The sequence below is a fragment of the Hippocampus bargibanti genome, linkage group LG16 (genome assembly GCF_051943395.1).
Source record: "Hippocampus bargibanti isolate YZ-2025 linkage group LG16, ASM5194339v1, whole genome shotgun sequence".
NCBI classification, from domain to species: domain Eukaryota; kingdom Metazoa; phylum Chordata; class Actinopteri; order Syngnathiformes; family Syngnathidae; genus Hippocampus; species Hippocampus bargibanti.
In genome coordinates this window covers 6,428,070-6,454,092 of record NC_142749.1, presented here as the reverse complement: position 1 = coordinate 6,454,092, position 26,023 = coordinate 6,428,070, and the positions used below count along the sequence as shown (strand labels likewise).

The 26,023-nt window shown below is 40.2% G+C and overlaps 1 protein-coding gene across 1 annotated transcript; it reads right to left on the bottom strand.

Annotated features, from left to right (window-relative positions):
* Positions 1-17,676: 17,676 nt before the first annotated feature.
* Positions 17,677-25,477, bottom strand: ca4a (carbonic anhydrase 4a). The gene is made up of 8 exons (XM_089017495.1): positions 25,351-25,477; positions 22,608-22,652; positions 22,356-22,520; positions 22,136-22,281; positions 20,788-20,880; positions 20,645-20,711; positions 20,399-20,562; positions 17,677-19,637 (listed from the first exon to the last, which is right to left on the bottom strand). Exons 1-8 carry the CDS (start codon positions 25,460-25,462, stop codon positions 19,458-19,460), a joined length of 972 nt encoding a protein of 323 aa, XP_088873621.1. The 5' UTR covers positions 25,463-25,477; the 3' UTR covers positions 17,677-19,457.
* Positions 25,478-26,023: the final 546 nt, after the last annotated feature.

Sequence of the window (26,023 nt, the reverse complement as noted above, 5' to 3'; positions counted from 1 at the left end):
CAGCGGCATCAGACTCTGACCTTTTGTACTTGGTTAGTAATTTTGCTCAGTTGAATCCAAAAAGCGAGGCCAAGCACATTTTCCTCGAGCAAATTCTTCCTCCATTTTGATACGTGCGTCAGTTTTGTCCATTCAGGATTGTCATCTGCGGTGTTGGTTCTTTACTGTGGTAAAATAATATTACATAAGTGCTGGCGAGAGCACTAAAGTGCATTCAATGTCTAAATCACAGTATTTCCCTGACACTCGCAGTTCGTATCCCACCCGGTGGTAACTATCGCTAAATTATTATTATTATTATTAATAATAATAATACATTTCATTATTATTATTATTATTATTATTATTATTCTGTAGTGATCTGCATAAGCAAATACATTGTGTGGATTTAATAGCAGTTTTGTCCACCCACAATGGCTGAAGGTGGGGAAGTAATGGATTTGGTTGGAGATTTACTGTGAAAGCCATTTTCAAGACGGACTTTTCAGTACAAAATGGACATCATTAAAGGACAACCGACGTCACTTTTTTGCTTTTTAACTGACACCATAAAAACATTTTATGGCATCTAAAATACCCAAAACACACAGTATGATATTTTTAGTCAAATGCAAAACACCAATAAAAATGACTTAAAGTGTCCAAAATCTGCAAAAAATTTAGCTGCGAATTGGGCATTTTCAGAAAGTCCCGCCCCCAGTTCGTGACGTCATGCCAAGACGTCTTGCATTACTAGTGAATCAAAACAATGGCTTCAGATTCGGAGAATATGCTTTCTTGTTACACATCCAGTTATGAATATGATTCGAATAGTTCTGAAGAGAAAAGAATACATGTTTGCAATCGATTAAATAATTTATTTGTGCCATTTTGAGGCAACATCGGGGGAAAATCTCTCACCCAAAAAAAGAGGCACAAAATGGCGACATCCTGTGGCCACCTCCGTTTACACAGGCTGATAAATTCCTTATATGGTGCTTGGACGCCCTCTTCTGGCATTCTGGCGGCTTTTGGGTGCAAATTTCCCCATTGCGGGACGAATAAAGGTGCGACATTGAGCAAATCCTGACAAAAAAAAAAAATATATATATATATATATATATATATTTTTTTTTTTTTTTCTTGCTAACCTTCGCTACTAAATGAGTTTCGGTCTTCATGTGATTGACAGTGTTACTGTAATTATTCATCCAAAATGGTCAGTGCAGCTTCAAATGGTCTCACTCTCAATGTTTCTAATCCATATCTAGTTTCATAAATAAAATTATTTGTTTCCTTGTAATATTAGGCTGTTTTGGTGTTTTGGTGGTCTGTCTACGTGATGGAGTTCCATTGGGTGCAAAGCAGCAGAATCAAAGTCAAATATAAAAATAATAATAATAATCTTTGTGAGGTCTGAATAATGCCTCATCGCGTGACGCCCCGTTTTCCCAAATAAACACTGCTACGTTTTTTTTTTTTCAGTTACAGACAAAATCTCATCCCATTGTGGAGAATAATTGAGGGCAGGATGTGTAAATGATAAATATTAATAATCCGAGGGACTGATGTTTTGAGAGTCGCTCATTTGGTAGGGCAAGAAAACCCAAACACGGTTCCAAAAATGTGTGCGGGGCCGTGGGAATGACAATATTAGGCAAAAAAAGGTTTCTATGGGTGTATATTTATTTGATTTACTCACTCAAAAAATGATATCAGAAAGGAAAATACATTCAATTGTATTTTGATGCTATCTTTGGCATAGGTGTAGCATGCACAGCAAACGTGAATGAATGAATGAAAGCAAAGCCTTTATTAATTTTGCATCTGTCTGTATGTGCTTACTGGTGCAGCTCTGCGTTTCTATCTTTCTGTAAAGACAGGAAAATATAGAAATTTGTTGACAACCCATCATTTTAAACATTCCCATGGGAGATTTCGTTCCGTGTCTGGCGTGTCCAGAAGCAGCCTCTGAACAGGCTTGTGATCTTCCCTATCGACAATTATTTAGGATGTCGACTGGATTTTATCGTTCTCATGTTCACGGCTTCTCCTCGATTAAGAAATAATTCACGTTAGGCTTCCCTGACGCAGTGAATTTAAATACCACTCAGAGTCAACGGATTGGAAAGTGCTGACTATTTGGACCACGATTCACTTCTTCAACTGAAAGGGAAAGTATGAGCTGTCAAAGTCAACCCAACTGCTGTAAATGTTTTACTCTCCCAGTTTCAAATCACCCACAGTTTTAGATTTTCAAGACCATATGAGCAATCTAAGATGTGGCCATGTTTTTCTTCTCCCACTGTTGACATCACGTAGCAGTCACAATAAAAAAAGTATTTATTGCCTTTCATTAGTTTACTTTCTTCTCGGCAATCCCTCACCGTCCCACATTTCACTCAACGAGCTCACGGTTTTTAAAACTTTATGAAGCTAGCAAATTTAATTGAGGTGGCTTCAGGTTCCTCCTCTGTTCCAAAACCAGAAATATTAAACATTCATAAGACAGAAAACACACCAGGCAAGAGAGTTTTCCAATACATTTTGAATTATACTTTTTCTTTTACGTTGTTTGCATGTTCTAGATCGCTGGTGTCAAAGTCAAGGCCCGGGGGCCAAATCTGGCCCGCCACATAATTTCATTCAGCCCGCAAATGCAAATCACAATTGTTAAATTCCATGATGCTTGCTAAGGTCCAAACCAAACTTTCCAATTGTCATATGTAAATAACAGTAACAGTCATTATTCTTGACTTCATATTTGAAAATTAGTTATTCATGAATTTGTTGTGCACTTTAGATGTAATATGTGGAGGGGATTAAACATTGTAATGGCTTCTCCAAATCCATACTGGCCCCTGAGAAGAAACCGTAACTACAATGCGGGCTACAGCAAAATATGAGTTTGACACCCTTGTTCAAGTTAGATGGTGTGGTTGCAGATAGCGAAGTGTGTAGAATTCTAAAAGCCATTTGGATATTTTGACATTCATCATAATTATTTTGTAGTTTATTGCCTCATTAGTTTTAACTGTATCGCACTTGTTGTCACTAGGGTTTTGAGTAAACTGGAATATATGACTTGTAATATCTTTCCATGGTCATGAACAAAAGTGCTGAAGCCATCAATGGTGGATCGCGTCAACGGTACCCACTTGCATCAGCGCATATCATTTTAATGCTGACAAAAGCTGCTGTTTGCGCAGCATTATTGGATGAATCATTAGCTTGGAGGACAAGAAGGACAAAGCAAGCGTTGCTAAGTTTATTTTGCAAGGATGAACCCTGAAAACAAAACGCTTTGGTCAAATTCAAGTCACGGTTTGGAATGATTTTAACTTGTAGAAATGAACGATGAAAGAACGTTGACGGACAACAGGCGAGCAGCTCATTTTTACATGTGTAGGCCACCAGACTAGTGTTTAGGTTAAGGATGCACATAAATAAATTCTACCCACTGTCTTGACCTAGTTAAGTGTCGACTAAATTTGCTTTATTTTAAAATTACCATCTTTCTTTGAGGTACATACCGTATAGCAGTGGTGGGCCGTCAGGGCCTGCAAGGCCTTCTCTGCTGGCCTCAAAATATCTGAATAACAGACTAATGTGAATTATATTTTGTGCATGAATTCTTAATAAATAATTGTAAATTGTCTTTCAGCTTCCTTTCATTACCTTTCCCCTGTTGTGCTGCTTCCAGATGTGGGTTTTCGTATTTAAGCATTTAACCAATCACATTGCAGCCATCATTTGTTACAAGGGCCAGAAATCTACCTGTCCGCCTTCACAATCAGTTCTGCAGGCCCTGTCACATCAAATATGTCGATCAAACTGGTGCTCTTACCAATCAGAGTTCGAGTTGGTAACCCATGGCCTCCTGGAAGGAGCTGGCAAAGTCAGTTTTCGCAAATTATGATTGGCTAGTCAGTAGCCAATCATAGTATCACTAGCGATAAGCGCATACTGGCCAGAGCTAGCACACTATCTGTATCGAGCTGCATAAGCAAATATATTGTGTTGATTTCATCGCGACTTTGCCACAATGGCAGAATGACGAGAAGAAATGGATTTGATTGCAGATTAACTGTTAAAGCCATTTTCAAGACAGATTTTTCCAAAATAGATGGACAGCTCCGAAACTAGCAATAATCTTCTTCTTTTCCTTTCGGCTTTTACCTTCAAGGGGTCGCCACAGCAAATCAGTGTCCTCCATCTTTAGAGGTTTGATCAGCATGCTAGCAATTATAGCAAATAATATTGCAATTTTATGAGGTTATCATAAATCCACACGTTCATAGTAAAAAGACGGAAAAAAAGACGGAAAGAAGTTTAATGACAGGATTTCTTAAGTATATCTAAGTCACAAGTTATTTCCCGGCTAACGGGACCCTCTAGTGTACGTGTAGTAATATCACGCCACACTCACAGCTGATATATTTAGATGTCGCACCACTGATGGCCTATGAGTGACGTATAGCAAGGGTGTCGAACTCTTTTTTTGCTGCGGGCCACATTGTAGTTACGGTTTCCTCTGAGGCGGGGGGGGGGGGGGGGGTTATGAATTTGGGTAAGCCATTAGAATGTTTAATCCCCTCCCCATATTACATCGAGAGCGCACTACAAATTAATGAACAACGACTTTTCAAATTTGTAAAAAAAGAATGACTGTTATTGGTTTACATGGGACAATTTGAAATTTTGGTTCGGATTTTAGCAAGCGTTTCAAGAATTTCACAAGGTGTATTTGCTTTCGCAGACCGAATCAAATAATGTGGCAGGCCAGATTTGGCCCCGAGGCCTTAACTTTGACACCTCTGCCGTCTAGTATTTCTGATTTAATGAAGTACATTAGACTTGGGGAAGCAATGCGCAATGTACCTAATTTATTTCTTGCTAGTGCTATAAAGGCACAAGCAACCCTGAGCAAGCAAGTATTTATTTATTTGTTTATTTTAACCTCCAAAATCAGCACAAATTCAACAAAAGGAGAAATAAGCCCCCTGGCGCAGGCAAACAGCTGAATGAAGCTAAAGTTGACATTTGAGAGGATGGCTGTGTCCAAAATCACACAGTGTGTGCGTGTGTGTGTGTGTGTGTGTGTGTGTGTGTGTGTGTGTGTGTGTGTGTGTGTGTGTGTGCGTGTGTGTGTGCGTGTGCGTGCGTGTGTGTGTGTGTGTGTGTGCGTGTGTGTGTGTGTGTGTGTGTGTGTGTGTGCGTGTGCGTGTGCGTGCGCGTGCGTGTGTGTGTGTGTGTGTGTGTGCGTGATAAATCACAATCATAATATTACAGAGGAATTCAAACAGTTTCTTTACAATAAAAGAATGTAGTCTGATAAATATATTGCATGAGCGGAATATGCCTTAAAATGACATCCTAGTTCCTCATTGTGGGGGTAATGACCAATCGCAGATCACCAGTCTTTTGCATTTTGTCACGTGACATCCGCACAGTGAATTGCGACTGGACGCTACCTGGGCCCTGAGCAACTTGTTATGTCCATTTCAGTCAACAGTAAGAGGCAAAATACCACCCCGAGATGAATAAAAACATGATGAATCACTCCAGTTGAAACGATTGACTACCCACTGAGATGCCATGAACAGCGTTCAGAAAGAAGAAGGAAGCTATTCCCCTTTTACCTTCCCGTTTTGGAAGGATGTCAGGACTCAGAGGTGTGCTCTGTGTGCGCCTTGTATGCCGTTCTCGTGGGAAAGGTGCTGTAATAATATATGGAAGACCTTTTCGAAGGTCGGCGCTCGCTGCAGCTTTACGGAGCTTGAAGATGTATGAGGATGGTAAGAGATGACAGAAAGACAGACATTTGTGAAAAGTACATTGGTGGAGCCGACCCATGTCAAATTTCTAGCCTGTGAATGCGGCATAACTTTGACATTCAATCTATTGCAATGGAATGAAGAACTTCCCCAGTGTGACGTCTCGATCGCTAGTTGAGAACATTGTCTTCACTTCATATCGGCAATACATTTTCATCTGAAAATTCTACCCTAAGTCAGCTCTGTCACCCGCAAATGAGCTCCGATTCCGCCTCTTGGAGGAAAAAAAGGGTGATTTTGTTACCATGGCAACTAGAGGAGGACCCTGAGCTTTGCAACTCGAGAGGCTTTACAAGTCTGCCTCTCATCATCGTGCCGAAAAGTGGATGTGCGATGAAGCGAAAGGATAACACAGTGGTACCAGAGCTGGGACTGTGTGAGGAAAAACAAGCATCCATAAACAATAATAATAAAATAAAAAAATAAAATAAAATAACAAGAAGAAGACAGCTGAGATAGGCTCCAGCACCCCCCGCGACCCTAATGAGGAATAAGCAGTACGGAAAATGGATGGATGGATGGATGGAAGAAGAAGAAGAATAGTAATACAAGATAAGGGTACGGAAAATCCACAACCCTGTAGAACAGCATTCCGTTAGAATAGTTAGATTCATTGTAGCTTTGTCTCACAGTTGTTCCTTTAAGGCACCACTTACATTAAGGAATTACATTACATTACATTAGATCAAATCAGATTAGCCTTTATTCGTGTCCTCCATACTTATTTGTCATGTCTTTTTTATGATGATACTTGTGCAGTGTGTTCTGCCCAAGACAAATTCCTTGTGTGTTCTACACACTTGGCCAATAAAGATCATTCTGATTCTGATAATAATAATAATAATAATAATAATAATAATAATAATAATAATAATTAATTATTATTATTATTATTATTATTATTATTATTATTATTATTGTTATCATTATAAATTAGTAAGAATAGTAAGAATAATACTAAATTAATTACAATTATTCATAAAAGTATTTTAACTTGTGGAGGCAGCAATTCATGCACTGTGCTTGCTACATGTATGTGGCGCAGGGATATCACCAAACAGCAGCTATTGCATGAGATTGGCTCTCGATCTTTGCCCACTGAAATAATATAATAATAATAACAATTGTAATGAAATAACAAAATAACGTAGGTGGCAAAAGGGTAATTCCCCAATGAAGATTTGTTTTTTTCTTTTCTTCAAATTGTGTGCAAACTATGAAGATGCCTTGTTGGTTTGCGGAAGGATGACTCCTCAGTCCACTGAAAATTGGCCAAAGACAAAATTCCCCAAAAAAGTGATTTGCAAACTATCAACTTTCACTTTGACCATCCATAGGATGTAGTTAAGGCAACTATAATTGACAAGTCGACTTGTCGGTTGAACCCCTACTACCATTCACGGTACACAATCGCCACTTACATCATTTGAAATTGTTCCAAATGGATATTTGCTTAATGACAAAAACATGACACATCGCAATGAAATGCATCATACACGCCAGTGACGCCGATTATCTGAAGTGTTAATTTGAACACATCCCTTCAGACATGTTTTGCTTATTAAAATTGGCTGTAAAATATCAAGTTGTACCAACCAATCAGAGGAGGGGAAAGTGATGACATTTTACAAGTTCGGTCAGTCTGTCCCTGTGAGGACAAATTTTGAAATCTGATTAATTAGAGAGACAATCCCATTGCTAATATAGTTTTAGTTATATTGGCAAGCACTGCAGATGTTAAAATCACAACAACCACCAGGAATGAAAATGGTCCAGACAAGAGAATGAAAACGACAGACTACGGAGATTAAATCAACACAATTTCAAGGAACAAGAATTAAAATTGACAATGGAAATGTTATGGCAGTGTTTTTTGTTTTGTTTGGCCTTCAGAAACTGCCTTGCTAGGTTTGACTATTTTAATATAATATACTAATTTAATATATATTCAAAGGTTCTATCACAAATGAGCTTGTGCGTTTATCCGTGTGCGCATGTGTGTGCGCGTGACTCGTACTGCTGAGGACAGGTCAGATCTAGTTGAAGAAATACAAAAAAGAAAATTCTCCTCTAAAATCTATAATAACAATATTTTAGGGGGATTCAAAACATCTGCAATATTGAGGACAAATACATTGTGTTTCTTGGAAGGTACAATGTAAATACTGGCGGTTTATTCTGAGGCTGTTTTTTTTTTCCTCGAAAAAGACCCTCACCCCTTGCTGGCCTGTAGAACAATACCACCGAGACCAAACAAATCGGCATTGCATCGAGAAGAATAACTTGTGTTATGTTAACCTTGTTCGTGTTTGGGAGTGTTGCTACTTGCTTTATATTATATATCCTGGGTTGCGATATGGCGCTTTTGTATTACTGGTGACACATATTAGATCAGATGGGGCATTTCAAACAAATGAAATCAAAAAATGTAGCAAAGCAAATTCATTTCAGTACGTCACTGTTATATTTGTTAGCATTTTAACTATTATAGCTTCCAGATAGCAAAAATAAAATAAAATTCAACATTTTGAAAATCACACTCTTAAGAAACAATCCCAAAATATCTCTAATCCAGAAATGAGGTGAGAATTGGTTTGCCTATAAATTTGAAGGTGAGAATTAAGTGTCCAAATTGAAAGTTATGACAAAATAAGAATGTCCTTGAAGGGGACAGGTGCCTCTTTGTTTTAAAAGAACTAAAATGTACCAGTCATCATGGTGAAGTCTTTTGCAATGTGACGCAGTGTCTCTCTCGTTTTTTTTTTTTATTAGCACAGCGTAAACATAATGCACGGTGATAGCGACTGCCGTCTGCTGAATCATATCGTCAGGCCACTTCTGTTACAACGCTGCACGCTACAAAATACGTCACACTGTCATATCGTGTCACCAGTCAGGAAGGCAAAATGTCTTTGCAAAGTCACACCGCCTCAGCGGATTCACGAAATCCACACCGACAGCACACAAGATACTGTATCTTTTTTTTTTTTCAGAATAAAAAGGAGCCATGAAGCAGACTAACATCTCTTCAACGGTGAGCTGCCTTAAAACAAACAAACAAACAAATCTCCCGAGCCATAGCTGAGTCATTAAGACGTTTAGTGGCAAAATTGAGCTGTATGATACAAAGGCACCAGACAACCTGACGGGATCAGAATTATGACTGGGTTGGACACAAGTAAATAATTACTATATTCCCTCCAAAAAATAAAATAAAAACACGTCTTATAACATTGGTCTGTGTCTGTTTCTTTTCTCTCGCTGATAGTCAATTTTATAACAAAGCAGTGGCGGGCTGTCATGTTACTCCTAGGCCTTCAGCATGCTACGTCTGAATCACTCCACAGCTGCGAGTGAGTGTGGTATGATGTACATGGCCACTAGAGGGCGGCGTTGGCCATGAAATAACTTGTGACTTGAAGAAATTTAAGAAATAATGTCATTAAACATTCGGATTTTTACTATGAACGTATGGATTCATGATAACCTCATAAAATTGCAATATTATTTGCTAGTTTTGCTAGATTTGCTAACCTTTTTTAATGATGTCCATCTATTCTTGAAAAGTCCGTTTTGAAAATGGCTTTAACAGTATATCTTCAACCAAATCCATTTCTTCTCCTCCTTCCCTAACCTGTAATGGCTTGACAAAACCACTATTAAATCAACACAAAAATGTACTGCGAGACCTTGGCTTACCAACTTAATTGGTTCCCAGACGGAGTGTGTAAGGCGAAAAGTGTGTATCCCAAAAACAATTCCCACAGGAAACCATTAAAATGATAATAATCCGTTCCCGGGTTGTCATAAAATATAATTTCAACTAAATAAGGCTTAAAACTACACACAGCATACCTTATTCCATGTATCATAAATGTGCTATTGTATTGTAATGAAAGAAATGCACTGTGCTGTATAATAAAGTAACTTTACACTTGCATTTGTGATGGTCATTGATGGGTTGATGGAATGGCGTTGGAGGTCGGAGGTCAGAGGGAATTGCTGTTTGGAAAGAGAGGCACATTACATGAGGACTGTAATTAAAGAAATAAACTGTGCTGTAAATAAAGTTTTATTTACCTTTTTGATGGTCGTTGATGGCTTATGGAAGGAGAGTTACCTTCCATAAGGACTGTTCGTAACTCAACCTCTGGTGTGGCTTCTCCTCTTTGCTTCTTTGGAGACTCCTCATTATTTTTGCTGATTAAAAACCTCCTAATTGACACCTGTTGCTTTCTGACTAGTAAGGTCTTACGAAACTGAGGCATCACATTATCGTTCATCATGTTGATGACGCTCATAGCCGCAGTCCGGATAGCTGCTTTTCGTTAATCCAAATTAACAGAAGTTTTTCAACTTCTTCGATTGCCCGAGACCGTTGCTTTGACAGCACGGAAACACCTTTTGCAACAGACGCACCTTTGGTGGCTTCTCTGATGCGGAGAATGGTAGCAATGGTTGACTTAGCATAGCCGTACTGGGCAGGTAAATCACACAAACGCAAACCCAGTTCGTGTTTTTCAATTATATCCTTCTTCTCCTCGACGGTGATTTTGTTTTGTGTCTTTTTCGGCTGAACACAAGCCTGTGGTGCGGGTCTTTTTCGGTCCCATAATCGCAAAATTATCTGCAAATAGCTCCTCGGAGGCGATCGACGTGTGAATTCAGAGAGACGGAGTGTGGAAAGGTGCGCCGGCTGGAGCGCTGTTCGGTCGTGTGCTTCCGCCGAAGATCCGAAGATCACTCCACCAGATCCGAAGATCACTCCACCAGATCCGAAGATCACTCCGCTAGCTGTGGCGGTTGTATATAGTGAAAAATAGTGTGTATTCCAAGGTTTAATTTTCATAAATCTGACGTTCGTAAACCGGAAAGTTCGTAAGGTAAGGTATTCGTAAGCCGAGGTCGCACTATATTTGCTTATGCAGCTCGCTACAGATACCGTGTGCTAGCTCTGGCCAGTATGCTCTTATCCCTATCGACTAGCGATACTATGATTGGGTTGTGACTTGCCAATCATAGCCAATCGTAGTTGCGAAAACTCTGACGTTGCCAGCGCCTTCGACCAGGCCTTGGGTTGCCAACTCGAACTCTGATTGGTTAAAGCAACAGTCATTGACACTGCATTGAATGTGACAGGGCCCCCAGAACTGATTGTGAAGGCGTCCAAGTAGATTTCTGACCCTGGTAACAAATGATGGCTGAAATGTGATTTGTTCAATGTTTAAATACGAAAACACACATATGGAAGCAGCACAACAGGGGAAAAGTAATGAAAAGAAGCTCAAAGACAATTTAGAATTATTTAATAAGAATTCATGGACAAAATATAATTGACATTAGCCTGTGATTCTGATATTTTTAGGCAAACAGAGAAAGCTTTGCAGGCCCCGATGGCCCACCACTGTAACAAAGTCAATAAACCACCATAAAATTTGGAGACAGTTAATTCCTTAATTCCTTGGATGGTACTTCATCTGTGTATGCCCTGCAATTGGTTCAGGGTGTCCGCCGCCTACAGCCCAAAGAGGTCTGAGATAGGTCCCAGGACACCCCCCCCTCCCCCTCGTGAGTGACCCTGGTGAGGCTGAAGCGGATCAGAAAATGAATAGATGGAAAGATGGTAAGCAAACTTTAGCAGGAGATGAAAAAATGAATTATTTCTTGTTTTTGGCATATGATAGGACTTTTCAAGTACAATTTCAATCAATCCCGACGACAATTATGCAATCATTAATATTAAAAAGAGAGCTGCGAATGATGTAGCGGCTTACTTGCACGCAGCATGAGTTCAGTTCCCACTCAAGGATTGTGGCGCCTGTCTCTCTCTGTCGGTCTTCTGTGATTGGCTGTGCGCATTTGTCTCCAAGTCAGGTTGTCAGTTTGATTCCCCGCCACCTTGAATGAGATAACGGATGTTCTAACTTGATGGATGAACAAATTGGCAAATGAGAAACAGAAATGCCCATCAAGTAAAATATTATACCAGTGTAACCCAGACTTGTTAAGACCGTAATTTTATTGTTAGTTTGTATTAAAGTGATTCTTATTCATGATGTTTCCAATTGACCTTGAATGCACCACTGAGGGAAGGAGCAAGACTTTAGTTAAAATTTACCGTACACTATCTTGTCGAGCTCTGAACCTGCTGTAACGTTAGCAACACCTACAGGAATTCTGCCTGCTGCTAATATTTACAACCTTTCCACTTCTTTGCGTCTTCTATTCCATTCCAGAAGTTGCTTCTAAGAGGAACAATAATAGCGGTCAAAGTATCCCTGCTCCTCATATAACCCATGAGCACACAACCAAATTAACGTTTAAGGCTGTTGTGTTTATTCTGACCCCACCAACCTTTGACCTCTCCTGCTATTGACGCTCAAGAGTCCTTGAAAGGGGGAAAAGTTTTTTTTTCCAAGTCATTGTTCCGGCCAGTGAGATCAGAAGGCTTCAAGTTGCTGTACACAAATGCCGGTCTTTTTTTTTTTTTTTTTTTTTTTTTTTTTTTTAGTAAAGTGATGTTATCTTCTGTGGCAAACTGGCAGCCAGCGGTGTATGAAGTCATCCCGGGGCCCAAGGCAAACTCATTCATGGGGCCCTCCACATCCGTGTACCGCACGGACAAACATTTAATTTGCACCTCATGACACGGAATTGTGATTGTCATTGGAGAAAATGTGAAGGGTGCGGTGTGTCCGCTGGTGTAACCGCAGTTTCCATAAATGTACCCGGTTTTAGTTGGAATAAAAGGAAAGTAAACTAGGGTACGAACACCGAAAATGAGACAATATTTTGGCATTTTTATCCTCTGTTAAATACCAGACGTTTGGACCAACTACTGTAAAGACCTTTAAAGGACAACAGACGCCTCCGGACAAGTTGTGTCCATAATTTGTAAAATCGCTTCAAATGACTTCTACTGAGCGTATTTTACAAAGATTCCACCGCATATAGCTATATTTGACGTTGTAAGACTTGCGCTGAATATTCCGCAAGTCTTGTTTTTGAGTTGGTGACGAGTCCTCATGTCACGTCACGGAAGGAACGCTCCTGACCGAGAAAGGACATCACGTCACGTCAATGCATTTTGCGGTACTTTGTTTGGTCTGAGAACTTCGTGTTGATCTGTGTTGATGGCAAAATTAGAAGGAAAACATAAATAACGCGATTGTGAATCGTGTGTTGCACCGAGCATCTATTTGATATTCGCTGACAAAAATTCTAAGGAAAAAAATCCGCCCGTTTCCACTGAGCTGTGTCGCCATCTTCTGCCCCTTTTGGGTGCTAAATTTCCCACCCTCAGATACAAAATGACACGAAATAAATTCTTTAATCGATTGCAAACATTTATGCTTTCCTCTTCAGAACTATTTGAATCATATTCATAACTGGATGAGTAACAAGAAAGCATCTTCTCTGAATCTGAAGCCATTGTTTTGATTCTAGAGCAAGGCAAGACGTCTTGGCGTGACACCACGAACAAGGGGGCGGGACCTTCTGAAACTGGCCACTTCCGGTTTCAAATTGAAGTAGTTTTTAGACACTAAGTCATTTTTATTGGTGTTTTGCATTTGACTAAAAATATCATACTGAGTGTTTTGGGTATTTTAGATGCTATAAAACGTTTTTCTCATGTCAGTTAGGAAACAAAAAAAGTGGTGTCGGTTGTCTTTTAAACATATATGAAATTGTCCTCTTGATGAACTCATGACATGGAACATGAGGAAATATTGACATATTTACTGATATGATGAAAGTGTTTGGCTAGGAAAGAGGAAAGTGCTTCTGTTTTCCCGAAAAGAGAATAGCATTATTTGTCACAGACATCAGAGGAATGCAGTCGTTAAGAGGACATCGAATAGCAGTGACAGACGGGTATTGTAGCTTCTGCCACAGTGTCAACTTCCTTAGCTTTGATGCACAAAGTCTTTTCCCGACTCATAAGTGGTAAAAAGTCCGAACAGAAATGAACAGGAAGCATTCCTTACCTGCATGTGTATCACCGAGAGCCTGATGTCTTCCTGTGTCTTTACATCACAGGGAGCCTTTTGATTCCTTAATGGTGGCAAAGAACAAAAGAAGGGAAGGGCGACATAATTAATAGTTTGAAAGGAAATTGAATTTTGTAAACAACATGCATGATTTGTGGGTTTGGTTATGTAAATAGTCAGCTGTATGACACAAGCGCTCGAATAGAAGGGGACGATATGTGCACATAGTTGGATGGTGTTTGGCATTCATATTTCGTGACTTACGTATATGCGACACAGTGTCATTGGTGAGCTTCACATTAGCCAGTTTGTAAACAGTATATATACAATATATATATATATACAATATATATATACAATATATATACAATATATATACAATATATATATATATATATATATATATATATATATATATATATATATATATATGCAGTATCTACAGTATATACAATAATCTCCTTGGACGATGATGTTTGCAGATGGCATTGTGGTCTGTAGCGAGAGCAGGGAAAAGGTGGAGGAGAAACTGGAGAGGTAGAGGTATGCCCTAGAAAGGAGAGGAATGAAGATCAGTGCAGCAAGACGGAATATATGTGTGTGAAAGAGAGGGATCCAAGTACAATAGCGATGCTACAGGGAGAAGAGATAAAGAAGGTGGAGGATTTTACGTACTTGTAGGTCAACTGTCCAGAGCAATGGAGAGTGTGAAAAAGAGGTGAAGAAGCGTGTCCAGGCAGGCTGGAACGGCTGAAGAAAAATGTCACGTGTGATGTGTGATAGAAGGGTTTCAGCTAGGATGAAAGGAAAAGTGTATAAAACGGTGGTGAGACCATCCATGATGTTTGGACTGGAGACATTGCCAATGAAGAAAAGACAGGAAGCAGAGCTGGAGGTAGCAGAGTTGAAGATGTTGAGGTTTTCTTTAGGAGTGACCAGGTTGGATAGGATCAGGACTGAATATATCAGAGGGACAACTCTGGTGATGGTTTGGACCAGTGACGTGCAGTCAGTGGAGGCAGGGGAGGCAGTGCCTCACCTGTCATCATGGAAAGCTGTCATGGAAATATCAAATGAAAAAATAAATTAAACAGTTATATGTATTTAGTGATTTGTACTTTAAAGTTCTTGTCCATTTAACTTCACCGTTTTAGGATTTTTTTAAAAATCGCTGAATTTTCACATTTACCGTTCAAATACTCAGTAGAGACGAGCGGTGAGGCAGCAGCCGGCTGAGCCTCACCATGGATTGCGCAATCACCCTGCTTACTGTGCTGGCTTGCTCTGCAGTGAGACCGCATTGCTGTCCTTCTGCATATCGCTATTAAAGCGTTCAAACACGTTTAGTATATGAACTAAATTTCTACAGTTTAGCTGGTGTATATAATGTAGAGTCATTGTACATTATAAACACTGTACTACAGTGTTTATTTTGTTTTATTTTTATCAAAACGCTGTGCGTAGGTGAGGCACACAGTTCTCCCGCCTCATGACAGGCAGGGGGCGCTTGTGATTCCAGAGATACTTCTTACTCCACGTCTGCAGAATGATAGAATTAGAGACAGAAAGCTACAGTAAACAGTTAGCAAGTAAAGTGCAACCCTGCAGTCATTTTTTCGTGTTGCTTGGCCTCACTTTCAGAATGGAGGATTACATATCGTAATTGAAAGAATTTTCTAAACTGGACTTTCAATCGAAGCAGGGGGTAATAATTAAAGGAAGACCAACACCGGAGCTAAAAGGTTTGCTTCAGACAACGGGACACAATACTCGCTCTTTTCAGGCGGACTGGTACACACGAAAAGGCTGGCTGTGTGGATGTCCAGCAAGAAAGCGCCTTTTCTGCTTTTCCTGCCTTCTGTTCTCAATTTGTGACAATGTCTGTACTCAAATGGGATCTTGCGACCTGAAAATTTTACAACGGATCCTCATCAAAAATGAGCGAAGACTCAACATCAGCATCCACAATGCTAAGGTAAAGGAGAAGCGGGAGATTTTAAAAGATCTCATCAATGCCACCTGCTTCCTTGCCAAACAACAGCTGGCATTTCGTGGAAATGATGAAAGTAAGGGCTCTGCTCATCGTGGCAACTATGTTGAACTATTACATGCTTTCGCTCAGAAAGATAACAGGCTAGCGAGTCGTTTTGGGACATCCACTGTATTTTCTAGCCTGTGAAACAGAATACAGAACGATTTAATTGAAGCAGTTGGTGATGTCATTAGAAATGACATTAAAAAGGAGATCAGTGCAGCCCCATTTGTTGCTGTAGAAGTAGACGAGATTGTCATTCTCAGCACTGAAAAGACTGAAACATAGTCGCAACAGGACTGGTCAAGGACGACTTTCTTCACTGGCAGTGATCTCCGTTGAGACAGAGAGACTTTTAAAACTGAAGAAAGATAAGGAAGGCTTCTACAAAGAAGTTATCCATGCCTTTCTTCAGAAGGAGCGGCGCATGGACTAAAGGTAAAAAAACGATAAAAACGTTTTTTTATTTTTTTCTATGCTACAGTTTGTATATATAAAGAATGCGGACATGAAATTTTAAACAAAATACGTTAACTGTTGCCAATCAAATGGTGAATAAACTACTCTGTAGAGTTCATATGTTTGTAAATCTGACCATGATGACGTCTGTGCCTCACCAGCCATGAACCTCACCGCACGTCGCTGGTTTGGACATGTCCAAAGGAGAGAGAGTGACTATATCGGGAGTAGGGTGCAGAGCCTTGAACTGCCAGGCAGGAGACTGAAAGGAAGACCGAAGAGGATGTCGTCACAGAGGACCTGATGGTAGCTGGTGTAAGAGAAGAGGATGCACAAAACTGGGTTCAATGGAGGACACTGATTCTCTGTAGCGGGAAAAAAAAACGAAAGGAAATGACGTTTAGAGAGTTAATGGCTAGTTAATGGGTGAAGAAGCTGTTTCAATGTCTGCTGGATTTGGTGCGCATGGATCGGTAGCACCTGCCTGAAAAGAGCAGCTGGAAAAGGTGGTGGGCAGGGTGCGGAGGGCCCATTAGGATTTTCCGCGCTCTTGTCTTGATTCTTGTAGTGCGCAAGTCCTCAAGAGTGGGGAGGGCGGTGCCAAAGATTTTTTTTTCCCGCCCAACTGTCCGTTGAATTCAGATTTTGTCCATTTTTGTGGCGGCCCCGAACCAAACCGTGACGAAAGAACACAGGATTGATTCAATGACTGCCGCACAGAAATGTTGTAGCACCTCCTGTGGCAGGCCATTCTTTTACAGCAGCCTCAGGAAGTACATCCTCTTTTGGGCCTTTTTCAGGATGGAGCTTGTCTTGACCTCCCACTTCCACTATACCAAGCACATGGAGAAATGAAGCTACCATGATGGGGACAGTGCACTTTTTGATCATCACAGCAATAATCTGTCAGTTATAATACTCAGAATAAGGTAGCGACTTCAATTTTTTTTATTTGTATGAGTTATGTTGGTAAAAACTCCTTCAGAAGAAAGACTGATGGTGTTAAATTACTGGTGACTAACTAATTTAATGATGACTGGAGCATGAAGAGAGTTGTTCATGCAACTATGCTTTTAACAATGGTGAAAGAGGGGCTTAACCAATATATAGCGCGTGTGTGGTGGTGGTGGTGGGTCAGAATATCAAATAAAATTCAGGAGAGGCTCAACCGAGGCAGCAAAGACTTATGACAGGGGTATAGTTTACTTTCATATTTGAGTAAAAAAAATGTTGACCATGATCAAAGTTCCATTTTTTTTTTACGTAAAAATGAGCAGTTAAATGTATTTTGTATGCTGCACAGTTTCATAAATAATTTATTTTTGAGGTTATCAGTAGGTAATTTTTTTAAAGAGAAATGATTTTCCAACACAGGCTGTTCATTAAAAAGGCATACGTTTATTGTTGAACAGCAGCACATTCATGAGATCACATAAATCGACGTCCTCAAACGCATACAACCCAATATATGTGACTGTTTGTAATACATAAATAATACCAAAATGCATTTCATATCAATAGAAACATTCAGTGCTTAAAATACACGTGAATCATGTGCATTAGAACGACTTAGAAATATAAGTTAATGCATCACGAAACTATGGAAAGAAAAATATGTATACAACTCCCTTGGTCATCACAACAAATATGGCTGGCAAATGGCACCCATCTCCCATCAGCCCCGCCGGATGATCACAGAGGAGTCCGTAGGGTGTAATTCACAGTCAGTAGCACTCAGTACAGCAGACACAGTAGCAGTCCGAAATAAGAGGGACGCTTAAGGAGTGTGCGTTTGGATATAGATTATGCGTCCTCAAACGGCAATCATGAAAATTGTGCTAACCCATGCAACTTTCCGGATAGAATGAATTTAATTTAGCTTCCGTGAGATGCCCCTATTATCTCGCGGCTCTTTTATCCCTCCATCTTCCCATTATAAGATTTAACTCATTCACTGCCATTCATTAATTTATTCGGGAATTAAAAATATGACGTAGAGCGGCATTCCTGAATTTGTTCGCGTTTTAGTTTTTCTTGTTTGGGTGCCGATAAAGTGCCAAACATGGCCTCTGGCAATGTTTTTTTCCTTTCCACAAGGGGGCAGCATTCCACTTTTTCCATGTTAGCACTTTGTTCCAGCTTCAGCCGGTGTTAAAGCCCTATATCAACCAATATATTCAATTGCAATATATTTCGGACAGCCGCCCTCATTTCAAGCTCACATAACTCCAGACCCATCGTTTTGGAATTAACTTTTTTCCCAGATGAAAGAAGAGAGTCTAAGGTTTCTCACACTGCATTGAATTTTTATGCAGTCCTAAAACTCAATATTCTGTGGGTCCTGGAATTCGAGTGACAATGACAAAACCCATGGCGCCGGAGTGGACACGATTTTGCACGTCTGGCAGTGAATGAGTTAAGGCGTCACAGTAGGCAGTAGATTGTGGCGCGATCCCATGCGTGGGCTCAGAATCACACACACACACACACACACAACAGTGAAGATTCGCCACACCGGACTGGACTTTGAGATTAGGTTAAAAAAATAAAGACAGAAAGAATGAAAGGAAGAAAGAGGGCAATATATTGACTTATTTGACCGCTGACTCGGACATTGAGCTTGTTTTACTGATTCACTTGTGCTATTAATAGCATTGTTCAGTTCTCGTGTGCCATTGAGAGAGAATGAGGGATCACGTGCCCCGTTCACAAGATCGGAGCCACTTAACACTGATATGAGCAGAGTCGAAATTGCCTTGACATTGTTCAAGGTGGCTGAACAAAAGTGCATGAGGATGTGGTTGTGTGAGTGGTTATGATGATGATGATGATGATGATGATGATGATGATGATGATGTGAAATATCAGGGCAGGTGTTTGACTGCACTGGCCACTGAGTACTCCACGGCACGTTCCGAAGGCGGATGTATGAGTGATTCAGTATGCATGCATGCATGTCAACCCTTATGCACATCCAAGGTGTCCTCTTAACACCTTTATCATGTGTGTCATAAAGGCGGTGGGGCCCCTAGGTGAGTCGTGCATGCACTACGACTTGTGTCACCATTTTGGAGACCATGCGGTAATGGTGTCGCAAAACTAAGAATGATGTCGATCGAATGTTCATGAGTGTCGCAGTGCAGCACAGGCGCCTCATTCTCAATAGAGCCGGGACAGTCCAAAAGCCGTGGCCAACGCGGCCATGAGGAGGTTTGAGCTGACCAAGAGGACCACACCTCCAGATCGATACACCTGGCGGCCATTGAGGGGCTGCACTGGCCTGAAGGTTCCCACCATTGGTTTCCCGTCACGGAACTTGAGCTCCGAAAAAGTCCGCAGCTGAAGGGAGGGGGTGGAGGGGAAACCACAACAAAAGTCTCAGCATTTGAACAGAGACGGACGGAAATAGCACATCAATATTGCTTAAAATGTGATCAGAATATGCTTTTCAGATCACAATATGTTATTGAATTTGAAAATATTGTTAACATGTTGAGCATGAAGTTCCACTGGGATTGATGCTTGGACCACTATTATTCACATTGTTGCTATATATTATATTGTTACATATACAGAGAGATTCATTATCCATGTCCGTTTGTGTACATTGTACCATATTTTCCGGTGTATAAGGCACACCTAAAAGCCATCATTTTCTTCAAAAGATGACCCTGCGCCTTATACACAGGTGCGCCATATACTCTATGTGAAGTCATATTGAGCCACAACAGGTCTTGCAACTACTGTCAGCCTCCACCGACTCCATTTCCCCCCTGTAGAAGAAGTAGTGAGTCACCCCAGCCTCTACTGTAGCGCCTTATAATGTGGTGTGTCTGATATTTGGAAACCATTTATATATTTACATATAATATTTGGAAAACTCATGACATGATAAAATATAGGGTAAAATTTATGAGTTGCATCTCTTTATCAGTGTAACCTTATGAGACAAAACAAATTACTCTTACTCAAGAAGACATGAAAGCAATTCATTGAATGCATACTCTCTGAAGACTGATGTTTTATCATCAGTATCATTTCACTCCACCATTATTCTGCTACTCTTATTAAGAATCAAATTTCTTTTCACCCATCCTAACCTGTTCAAAGCTCAGAGGGATGGGGTTCTCGAACAAGGTCCAAACTACGGCCTCCGTGCAGCCCGGTGTGGTCAGAGAGCCCTTATAGCGGTAAAACGAGGTCAGATTGCGCTCATGAGGAATCAGTTGTGCCAGGGAGGTAGGAGGCAAGGATGCATTGGCGTCTGGTCCAACAAAAAAAGAGACAACATGTAAACGACGGCAATGAGTTTCAGCTTAACTTCCTTTTTGGACCTTAGCACCTACCTGTATTTTTGATGGCTCGGAGAGCACTGATGAGGGAGTCATACTTTCGGTTTGCACTGTTGGATACCTTGAAAATAGCAACATCTTCATTTCTACTTTCCTGACTTTGTGATTTTGAAAAAGCATGCCATTCAAATTTTTACCTTGTAGAAAAAGCCCAGGACTGCGACTCCTTCTGGATCTGCCAGTGCGGTCACCAGATCCGTGTACTGATGCTTCATGTGCACTATATGCAGCTGCATGACAAAAGTTAGAACGTGACCACTTTATCCGTCTTTGCCCTTCTGTATGCTTTTTTGTGCAACCTGAACCAAAAAAAGAAAACTATCGTAGCTTTATCAGTCTGAAGCCATTTCAAAATTTGCTGGATATAAATTTGTCCTTGAACAAAAGCTACCACAATCTAAGGAATGCAGCTTGTGTGACAAGACTGACTTACCAAACACCTCTCAGGACTACTCCACTACATCTGTAAATTTGGCTCTTGAATGATGTGGTTAAACAGCTTGATGTAATTCTCCTTTAGTTGGATTGAATCTTAATTTAAATAACTGTCTCTTTGTATAAATGTTTCAGAATCATTTGGTAAGGATGTTGGGTTGTTTGAACACAATATCATTTTGGTCCATTGCAGATGTTAACGTTAATCATTTACTTTCGGAATATTATTGCCCAGCCAAGGCACTTTGAAAATGTTCACTTCAATGCTGATGCATTTTTTAAATAGTTTCTCACAATGAATTAAACAAATAAATACACTTTTTTTTTTGGGGGGGGGAGTCATATTCACATGAATGCAAATAATGACAAGGATTTTTTTTCCCTCTGTACCACAACAAGAATAGATGGCAGTATTTTCTACTTCAAATGTAAATTACTGAACACGATTTCCCTGCATGATGAATTTACATTTTACACACACACACACACACACACACACACACACACACACACACACACACACACATACATACATACATACATACATACATACATATATATCAAAGTCAGCTTTATTGTCAAATATGCTAATATGTATGACATACAGCACAGATGATACATATATATATATATATATATATATATATATATATATATATATATATATATATATATATATATATATACATACATACATATATATGTGTGTGTGTTTATTTTATTTATTTTTATATATTCATATATATACATACAGATTGAAAGACATGTCAATTATGAAATTGATCAGTGTCAATGACTACAAGAGTTATAAATTGTAAATTTATAACACCCATTAAAACGTTCATTTTTTTTTGGTAAACACAGCTTACATGGTTTAAAAAAAAAAATAAGATGATGATGAAGAGAGAGGGACACTCGTGGCTAGTACTGGACCTTTTTTTAAATAATAATAATAAAACATTTCATTTATAAGCGCCTTTCAAAACTCTAAAAGTCACTTTACAATCACAGGATTGTTTTTTTTTGTTAATGCAGTAATTGGTAAGGTACCTCCATGGGGTACTGCTCCCCATCAATGGTGTGTTCAGAACCAGGCCCGCCGTTGGTGCCCCAATGCAGGTGGAACTGGACGGCCTTGTAGGTGCTCGGCAGTCCTCCGCCCGAAATGGTGCTGAGGTGAGGAACTCCAACTTGAACTGGAGAAGACAAAAGCATCAGCACCACATCCTGATTTTGACTCAGTCCGACCCTCAATTGACTTGACGCTCACCCGAGTGGCCGTTATTCTTGATGGTTCCTCGAAAAATCTGCTGATAGTTTGTGAACTCAATCGGAGTCAGACGTTCATCTTTTAGGGTCTTTTTGGTGACAACGTTGATGGGCGATTGGGATTTTCCAGAGCAGGCACCGTTTGCGTGGTTCCACTTGTCTGGCCCTGAAACGCAAATAAACTTCAAAGCTGATGAACAGCTCAAAGTTTGCCGTTTTCTCAGGTGATAAAAGTTATTGAAATCCACCTTACCATTGCATTGTTGCTCACAGGTGAACTGGGACTGATAACACCAGTCTGAAAGATAAAGTGAAACCGTAATATGGTGTGGATTTTAAACTTAACCTGTCAAGTGGCCGTCTATATTTAACCTCGTTCTTATAACCTGCCATACAAATGCCCAACATACCGGATCCGTTATTATATTCTCAAATATATTTCCTTCCTATCAGAAATAAACACAGATAGAATCTCTAACATGAGTGGGGACACGTTCTCACATGGTTTTGTCTGGTGAAGTTTATTAATATTTTACAATAGGAGCACACGTTGCCTTCCCATTTACTCTGAGATAAATATCTGCCGCTATCTGAGCAATCAAATATTTATATATGGAAAAAAAAAAAACACTCATGCCATTGAAAAAAACTGCAGGAGGCACTCCAACTCTGTTATTAGAATTGTATGAAGCATTCGGAGAAGGAAGTCATTGCCATGTGGACCCTTTCCTCTCACTCAGGCACAATAACGGTGGCTAAAAAATAAACTCGGACCAGTACTTGTGCTGTGGCAGGCATTGTGATTCATGTCAAACCAATCAAGTTCTTGGTTGTGATCGTATCCACTCGCAAAGGTTGCAGCTCATTTATTTTACTAATATGGCAAAGACAGTAAGTGTTTATTGTATGCTTTGATTTTAGATTGTAATATTACAATAGAATTCATTTTACTTTGAATTACATTGGTCAACAGCACATTTCAATCCGAGATGGCTTTTTGTCCCAAAACAGTTTTTTGACTTACATTTCAAAACTGATACATATTTTTTCTGGCACATCAAGTTGAGGCCTTTTTTTTTCTTTGATCTATAAAATTTTGCACAATTCGAGTATTATTATGGGATGACGTTTAAGAGAAAAATAGATAATCACACACAAAGTATGCTTTAAAATATTTTTTTTTTTAGTTTTTGATAGTACACGTTGTAAATAATTAAATAATTTTATATACCTGTGGGGTCGCAGGATTTATTGGGTTTGTTTTTTTTTTTTTTTTAAAGGGGAGTTCCCCATCCTTTAATCTATTTACAAGTATTCTCTTTTTCGTTTTATCCACTTGAATGGGGGTACGAATATGGGTGGCTCTGAATAAGTTCAGTTCTACAACCCGAATAAACGTTATGTTTTAATTGTGAACCAACTCTCAGACAATCCATTTTCAATACCGCTACACGGAAGTGGGCTAAGGGGGTTGATGGAGCTCATCCCACCTGATTTTGGGCGGAGGGCAGACTACACTGAACTAGTCGCGATGTCACTCTAACAGCCACACTATCACAGAGTGGGAAGCACCTAGTTTACCACGACGCCATCACTAACACTGAGCTAACTTTACTTTTATAAATGGAGTGATAACGTATTCTTCACAACAGCCAAGCTCAGATGGATTGTGCGTGTTCTATAAAAACTGACTTCAGTGTTTTTCAATGCAGCCAATCAAATCTCTGTCCGTACAATTTTCAGCCAATGAGAGAAGGTGACGAATTTGTGGGCGTCAAATCGAAGAGTAATATGAACACATTGTCATTGTATCTGCGATGAAACGGGCAGGTAAAAGCAAAAAAATGTAAAGCCCCTCCCCGACCCTCTTTGCGGATGTAATTAAAACATTGCACGATATACAACTGGAGGCAGTGGGGGGGGGGGGGTGCGTGGCATCAATACAGCACTTCACTTCCGGTACCCCGCGATCTCACGTCGCGTTCGGACATCGAGACGGCAATGGCGCAAACGACTGGTTTTATTAATGCAGAATAAACGACACGCGTGACGAAGCCCCGTGCCCTCATTTTTTTCGCCAACGAACGAAGGACAATTCATCATTGCGTACTCCATTATGGAAATAATCCTTTTCACACTAAATGAGGGGGGGGGGTCCCGATAAAATAACCAGATTACACCTCGCACATTAGAGCTGGAGCATATCCAAATGAATGGACTCTGGGGAATGCAAACCCGTGAGGAGGTTCTGTCGCAGAGAGAGCGCAAACGTCATTGTCTCATGCGCAGGTGCATCGAGTGAGTGGGTGGGTGGTGGGGGGAGGGAGAAGAGAGGGGGTGACAGAGACAGACAGAAAGGAACAGAGAGAGACGGAGACACAGACGTAGGAAAAAAGAGCGAGAGGGGAAACCAGAGAGAGGGACAGAGAGCGAGCGAAAAGCGACTGTCCAGCGAAAGAGTGAGGGAGAATCTGAGGGCCACCCCCTTCCCCCCATTCGGTGTCAGGACCGACTCGGTCCAGGGTACGGGAAAAGGACTGGGAAAGACATGATGATACAGGCAGCCGCGCAGCGTGCGTCAACCGCATGTAATACAGAGATGAACGGCGCAGGTGCTTTGGATCAAGTTGGGTTCGCCACTCTAGAGGGAAACTCATTCATGTGGTCCTTTCATCGATTGGTTTACTGTTATTTAAAAAAAAAATCGATTCATGAACGGAATCAAATTTCATTCTGTATTAATTTCCACTAAATAATGGCTATGTTGATTTACTATACTGCATTTTAATTTTATATGTGCCGCCAGTAAGTATTAATGACACTTTAAATCATATATATATATATATATATATATATATATATATATATATATATATATATATAAAATAAAGGGTAATAGGTAACTAATGGAAAAAATAAAATCAGGTAAGGTGCCACTTAATAAAAAGTCCAAATAAACACATGACAGCATGAATGGGGCATGCAGGTTCGCTCACCAGCAGCTTTAGTGCAGAGGCTCCAGGAGGATACCAGGAGGACGGCCACCAAGGTGAGATGCTGCATTTTGGCGGAGGTGAAGGCAACGCAATGACTCGTTCGTGGTCGCATTGTTGCAGGGGGGTCTTATACTTATCCATCAGCATGCCACGCAGGAAATGGAGAGGCTGGCCCCGCCCCCTTCGACGGGCATCTTCCTTCCCATCAATGAACACCTCGGTGTGATTGTCGTTATGTGATGCAATTAAGATGCCGATAAAGTCTTGAGTTAATAACCAACACGGTTATGTTATGTTATCACAACGTCTGCAAATCAATCTCAAGATAATTAATTTCTGTCTATTACAACAGGATACCTTCATCGTGAATTATTAATCAAGTTTTATGAGTACAGTGGGAAAGTTTTGACTCAGAAAGGAGAATGCATACATGTACTTCAAAAGTTGGATTCGTGCCTGTTATGTTTAAATTTGTGTGTATGTGTGCGTGTGGGGGGGGAGGTGCGACGCCATATAAAGGTTTTCGTGTGGGGGAGATATTACAATACTGTATGTACATAATTGTGTCTCGATGGGAGGGAGCCCTTCCTTTGTAATGTTCTCGATAGTACAGAATGACTTTGCACGTTTGGGGACAGCTTGGACATGACTTCTGATAAGGAAGTTTACTCAC

Bases quoted from the DNA above. Each gene is read 5' to 3' on its own strand.
- ca4a (XM_089017495.1), bottom strand. From the start codon at position 25,462: ATGCGACCACGAACGAGTCATTGCGTTGCCTTCACCTCCGCCAAAATG. The intron at 20,881-22,135 runs GTACCTTACCAA...TTTGTCATGCAG, and splicing joins GGGAGCAGTACCCCATGGAG to CTGCATATAGTGCACATGAA. The intron at 19,638-20,398 runs GTTAGGATGGGT...CCCTCCCTTCAG, and splicing joins TCCCTCTGAGCTTTGAACAG to CTGCGGACTTTTTCGGAGCT.